Genomic DNA, 6771 nt, shown 5'->3' with positions numbered 1-6771 from the left:
CCGCTGAAGAGAGTAATCTTTACTACATTCGAGACCATTCGGCCGTTTTCCATCGAAAACAGGCGGTTACTAATTTGCATATAGAGGCGGAGCTTCTATGCTCACAACATTACATCCCATTTTTCTCAGATTTAAACTTTCAGCATCTGCCAGGACGGTAGAAGTCGTCGAAGTCGTCCTCGCTGTCGGAGTCTTGTAGCCTTATCAGCTTGAAAAAGGACGAATTACGGGTGATTGACTTGTCTCCTCTTTTCGCTGTTATCATCGAACCGTTTATCTTTGTAATTTTATATGGCTGACTGTCGAAAGGTGTGGAGAATTTGTTTGTTTTGTGTTGTTTGACAAGTACAGAGTCGCCAACGTTAAATGTTGCCGGCTTTGCATGCCGTTTTGCGTCCGCGTACGATTTCATTTTAGCTTTTTGATATGCGTCATTTTCACGAGCTTTGACTTGCACATTTTCCTTTGAAGGTTTCGATGGTGCAAATGGTAATTTTATTCTAATCTGTCTTCCAAATAATAGTTCTGCTGGACTGTATTTTGTAGTCGCATGTTTTGTAGCTCTATAGTTGCGTACGAATGCATACATGTCTGTGCGCCAATCTGCTTTTTGAGTTTTTGCTGCACGAATTACTTTTCCTATTGTTTTCATGAAACGCTCGCATTCTCCGTTTGCTTGAGGCCAGATAGGGGTTATTTTTCTGTGTTTGAAACCAAATTGTTTTGAAAAGTTTTGAAAGTCTGCACTATTCATCGGCGGTCCATTGTCAGTTCTCAGTACTTCAGGTATTCCATATTCTGAGAATATTTTGTCAAGCTTCTCAATAACTGATTTTGCATTAAGAGATGTTATTATTTCAACAATTGGGAATCTTGAAAAGTCATCAATCAAAACAAGAAGATATTTTCCATCAGGAAATGGTCCACAGAAATCCATGCTCACTGAATCCCATGCCTGTTTTGGCATTTCAGTCATTTGAAGTGGTTCCCTGGAGTTTTTATCAGTTGCTGCGAGACAGGGAATACAACTGTTACACAAGTCCTCAACCACTTTGTCCATTTTTGGAAAGTACACCTTTTCGCGCAATAGTTGTTTTGTCCTAACTATTCCTGGGTGTCCTTCGTGTGCTAATGAAATAGCCTTCTGTTGCAACTGTTTAGGTAACACGATTCTATTTCCATGCAAGAGAACTTCGCCGTTTTTGAACGTCACAACTGTCAGTTCATTTTTCACACGTGCAAGTGTATCTAGTACCGTATTTGCTTTGTAATTTGATTTCCACGAGGATTGTCTGACGTTTTGCATCACCTGTTGTAGGTCGTTGTCACTGCTTGTCTCATTGATTATGTCATGCAACGTCATCGCTTTTGGAACATCATGGTATGTAATGAATGACAGGTATTCTTCTGCGATTTTTCCTGCGTTGCTTGCTTGCGTCTTTGTGACATCAGGGTGCCTACTTAGGTAGTCTGACATGTTCGATTCACCTGGCTTGTATATGACATCAAAATCATAGGCTTGCATTTTCATTCGCCACCGTTCCAGTCTGGCTGGCGGCTTGGACTTCGGGTTTTTGTATATGTGTTCAAGCGCTTTTGCGTCTGTTATGACGGTGAATTTGTGTCCAAAGAGGTATATATGCCAGTGTTCAATTGCCCATACGATAGCTAAGTTTTCTTTCTCGGTCTGAGAGTACCTTTTCTCGGTATCTGTTAATGATTTGCTTGCATAGCTAACTACTTTCCCTCCTTGCAGCATGATTGCTGCTATGCCTACGGGGCTTGCATCTGCAACAATTTGTGTTGTCAATTTTGGATCGAAATATGTCATTACAGTTTCACTGCTTAGATCCGATTTGAGTTTATCAAAAGCATTTTGCTGTCTTTCTTCCCAAACGAATTTGGCATCTTTTTTCACGAGCATTCGCAAAGGTTCTGTCGTTGTGGAGTAGTTTGGTATGAATCTGGAGACATAGTTTGTCATTGCGAGGAAGCTTCGTACTTCTGATGCGTTTTGTGGAGCAGGTGTGTTTTTGATTATTTCACACTTTTTCTTGTCAGCAGAAAATCCGTTTTCACTGAAAATATAGCCGAAGAATTCAAGCGTTTTCTTGTTGAATTCACATTTCTGTTTGTTCAGTGTGAGGCCTTTTTCCTGTAGACGTCGTAGGGCGGCTGCCAGTCTACTGTCGTGTTGCTCCTGCGAATTGCCATACACGATTATGTCATCGCTGATGTTTTGTACACCTTCAAGTCCTTCAAGTGAGGTCCGTATTGCATTTTGGAAAACTTCTGATGCACATGTTAATCTAAAGTTTAGTCTTTTGTAACGTCTTAGACCAACATGTGTAGTGAATGTGGTGAGCTTCTATGCTCACAACATTACACACACAAGCTTAAACTCAACAATACACACACGCATACCCTAAACAATATACATAATCATACCCTCAACATAACATAAAATGCCTTCAAAAACATCATACCCTCAACATACACATCATCATAGCCTCAACAATACGCATAAACATTTTGCGTTACAGATGCGACAATGTGTCATTCGGTTTGGCGACATATAACGTTGGCTGCGACATTTAGCGTCAGCCATGTGACATGTAACGCTTAGTGCGACAATTTTCGTTGGTACGACATTTAACGTTGCTACAATGTTTCATGAAATTGCCTTTACGCACAACAGATCGAGAGTTGAGTGCATGGTAAGGTCTGGAAAACAGAATTACAAGGTAAGAGTGGCAACAAACAATGCGTTAGTAACGAAATTAAACAGCATTTTACTACACTAATAATTTAACTTTTACATCATGATTCTAAACATTTGAAAATATTTTCTATATATTGTTAGTTTTTTTTTTATGTACATGTAAAGTTGAAAAATAAAGTTACAACAATGAAACACAAAATGCCAAGTTCAAGTATAGCTACCGTTATCATGCAATTTTTTTTTATTTGCATCGCCTTCACTAGAAATGGTACGATTGGCACTAACAGTTCGACTTTTTGCAAAATAGTTATCACCTTTATTGCAAAGATAGTTTTTAAATATAAGGGTTGACGCGTCGATGTTACATGCTTCATTGTTTCCTGCAGTTATACGACTATACCCCCAGCAGAGCTATTGAAACAAGAGCTGTCGTAAGAGAGCGCGCTCGACTTCGCCGCTTTGACTTAGAAGTGAATACAATAATGATGAGATATGTGCCTGTCAAAAGCAATAAAACAATCAAATAAAAAAGTAAACAAGAATCAGATTTTTAATGACTGGCAGAAGAGATTCAGGTTCAACTGCTTTTTTTTATTTTTGTAATAGTGACCTTGATCCTAAGTGCCCCAAACACAATCACACGAAAGTCCTCCATAAACTCTTACAATATATCAAGATACAACTCTCGGGGACTAAAACACAATCTCAGAAAAGGTCTCTATAAACTTTTCTTTTATACCAAGTTTGGTCACAATATCTAGACCCTTACTTAAGATATTCAATACCAATCCTTTCTATAAATAATAACCTTGACCTTGATCCTAGGGGTCTCAAATGCATTCCTATAAAAGTCTTCTATAAACTCTTAGTAACTACCAAGTTTGGTCTCTTTAAGTCAAACTTAGCAAAAGTTATTCTATACATAAGATGACTTTGAAGCTGCCCGCCCACCAGCCTGCCCGAACAATGACGCCAGTCACCCAAATAACTTGTTTACCCTTTATAAAAATTGGTTAAAAATATGAAAATATGCCTGTCAAAAGAAGTTAAAAGTAAAATTTAAAAAAATAATAATCAAGGGACACAAGTGACTTTATTGTACGATGGTCGTCATTAATTGTGCGATGTATTAAGTGCATTGAATGATGGCAATATTTTTTTTTTATTAAAGTCCAACTTGCCCTTAAACTTTAACCTGCCCTGAAACGTTAACCTAATTCAATCATGGGCCATAACTTGTATAAAGGATAATATGGAGTAATGTAACCTCATTGTGTTATGGTCCTGAACAGTGTGAATCATTATGTCAATTGATTGAAGGATTTAGAAGTTATCAATAAATATCCCAACCTGCCCTAAAACTTTAACCTAAGGTCTATAGTCAATCAGGGGCCATAATTTGCATAAAGGATAATGTGGAGTTATCTAGCCTCATTGTGTGATGGTCCTGAACAACTGTGTGAAGTATTAAGTCAATTGAATGAAGGTTATTGGACTTACAAGTGAAAATCCCAACTTGCCCTAAAACTTTAACCAGACGCCGACGCCGGGGCGAGTAGAATAGCCATCCTTATTTTTCGAATAGTCGAGCTAAAAATGTCTTCTTACGCTTGTAAGCGGATCGTGCACGACAATTTCGGGTAATTCCACTAGCCGATACAATCTTTTCAGAAAGGCTAAAATAATAATCTAATGTTTATGTTTCGGAAAAATGTATCTATTTATCAACTTATAAATCTGTATTTATTCACGTATGCATTTATTTCCTCACTAATATATGCAATACACTTGTCGTCGTATAAGTTGGATACAGTTACTCGTTTTTTCGTTATTTCGTTGAGGAAAACTCGTACTGTATCTATTACGTAGACGTCTCTCGAGACAAGGCAGATCCGTCGACAAGACGTCAACAAATAAGGGCAGAACGTAAATGTAAATTATTTCCACAAAATCCTTTTCAGTCAGAAGTTCTACTATGTTGTTCCACTTAAGTGATATACGTGGAAAACATGGAATTAAATCAAACTGGCATAGCTTAGTTAAATTTAATAATTTATATCAGATGCTATGATGTTTATTGCTCATGTACGTTTGTGTCTTAGTCATATCAATATTTATTTTGTGTAATCGGCCAAAGGCAAAATGCTGATTGGCCAATAAAAACTTGTGACCTGTTGAAACAAAATAAATGCATACTTTAACTTCGCTCTACTTGGACTGTTCGCGCTATATTAACATAATTTATCTAATCAGTGCCAGGACAGCAACCACTCTAAAATTTAAGTATCCTAACAAAATAGACGGTGGAACGAATACACTGTATTCAAACAATGTACTCTAGCCCCCGGACATGTGTACAATTAGGGTTGAGTGAACGGAGTCATATATTGTCAACCTTGCAAATATATACATGTGTTAGCTTTACCATGGTCAGTTGAAGTGGGCAGGAAATAGTGACTGCCATGCGGAAAATCTTGTCTGTTTCCAGGTATTTCTTTTAGACTGTGCTTAGATTTAATATTGTGTTGGATTATGTGGAACTGTTTCCATTAATTTTCGCGTTTCTTTCACTTGCTGGTTGTGAAACAAATCGTTCAGGACATTGGATCATTAAAAACTAAAAAGGTACCAGCTTAACAGTCCAATATTAAAGAATGTCAGCTTTATCTAAAAATTTTTCTATCGAACGATTTTATATATTGCATCCTTTCCCAAGATTTCTTAAACCGAACCCAAGTAGCAGAAATTTTTATTACGTTTTATTGTAAAAATATAATATTTTTTAAGTAAATTGTTTCACATTGGAGCGGCTTCATTTGTAAAAGTCTAATCGTGGTTAATAATAAAACTGGTAGGAAAGGCTCATGAATGAGAGTGCAAAACTGATTTTATTGATGTGAATATATTTGTGTAATGAACATTATTTAATTGATTTCGAATGATATTTGTTTATAACTACTTAATTTACATTTTTAACAATTGTTTGTTTAATTATGATTCTTGCTTGTTATATATATAAACTACTTATTGAAATAAGTTACTGCATTGGGTTTTCATATAAATATCAATGTTACAGCGACCAAGGTTCCTGAAGTTGCCAACCACCCAACCGGAAGAGATGTCCTTTGCAGTGGCGTTGGCGAAGAGGCGTAATGCGGCTGCAGTTGCAGTCAGGTTTGCGTAAGCTTATGTGGAGAACTTCATCAACAAAGATAAGTATTTTTTTGCTCAGTTGTTTGTATAAGTTTTTGTTTGCACTAATCGGCTCAGCATTTTTTTTCAACAATTTATCTTGAAAGAATGTTTTCACTAAGTATGTCACTTTATATTCCATAGCCTTATGATGAATTTATTAAAATATATGAATTACATATAAAATATTCTTATTAAATCAATTTTTTTATTACAATCAATATTTTTTACGAATTGATGATTTTTTTTTCAAAAACACGAAAATTAAAAAGGCATTTTCTGTTGGTTTTAGAAATCTTACAGTGAAAATGCTAAAAGGTGCCAGCATCCTTTCCAAAGATTTCTTTAACCGAACTCGGGTAGCAGAAAATGCTTATTTTATTTTCGTGTATGTCAAAATAGAATATGTTTAAGTAAAAATTTTGACATTGGAGGGGCTTCATTTGTCTAGGTGTAAACGTGGTTAATAACTAATCTGGTAGTAAAGGCTTATGGAATATGAGTGCAAAACAATATAAAAGTGTTTAAACTCATATATACATACTTGTTTAATGAACATAATTTAATTGATTTCGAATGATATTTGTTTATAACAACTAAAGTCACATTTTGAACAACTGTTTGTTTAATTATGATTCTTGCTTATTTTATATATAAACTACTTATTGAAAAAGTTACTGCATCGGTTCTTCGTATAAATATCAATGTTACAGCGTCCACGGTGCCTGAAGTTGCCAACCATCCAACCGGAAGAGATGCCCTTTGCAGTGGCGTTGGCGAAGAGGCGTAATCAGCTACAGTTGCAGTCAGGTTTGCGTAAGCGTATGTGGAGAACTTCATCAACAAAGATACGTATT

At 36.2% G+C, this 6771-nt stretch overlaps 1 protein-coding gene across 1 annotated transcript; it reads right to left on the bottom strand.

Moving 5' to 3' along the window:
• Positions 1–139: 139 nt before the first annotated feature.
• LOC128215260 (uncharacterized protein K02A2.6-like) lies at positions 140–2531 on the bottom strand. The gene is made up of 2 exons (XM_052921968.1): positions 2498–2531; positions 140–2289 (listed from the first exon to the last, which is right to left on the bottom strand). Exons 1-2 carry the CDS (start codon positions 2529–2531, stop codon positions 140–142), a joined length of 2184 nt encoding a protein of 727 aa, XP_052777928.1.
• Positions 2532–6771: the final 4240 nt, after the last annotated feature.

Source organism: Mya arenaria, chromosome 13 (genome assembly GCF_026914265.1).
Source record: "Mya arenaria isolate MELC-2E11 chromosome 13, ASM2691426v1".
Taxonomy (NCBI): domain Eukaryota; kingdom Metazoa; phylum Mollusca; class Bivalvia; order Myida; family Myidae; genus Mya; species Mya arenaria.
The sequence above is the reverse complement of the archived record's forward strand: the minus strand, read 5'-3'. Positions and strand labels throughout refer to the sequence as shown.

Excerpts from the sequence above, each read along its gene's own strand:
- LOC128215260 (XM_052921968.1), bottom strand. The coding sequence starts at position 2,531 with ATGTTTATGCGTATTGTTGAGGCTATGATGATGT. Across the intron at positions 2,290-2,497 it reads TGTTGAGGCTATGATGATGT|TTTTCCAAAATGCAATACGG; the intron begins GTATGTTGAGGG and ends GTGCATCAGAAG.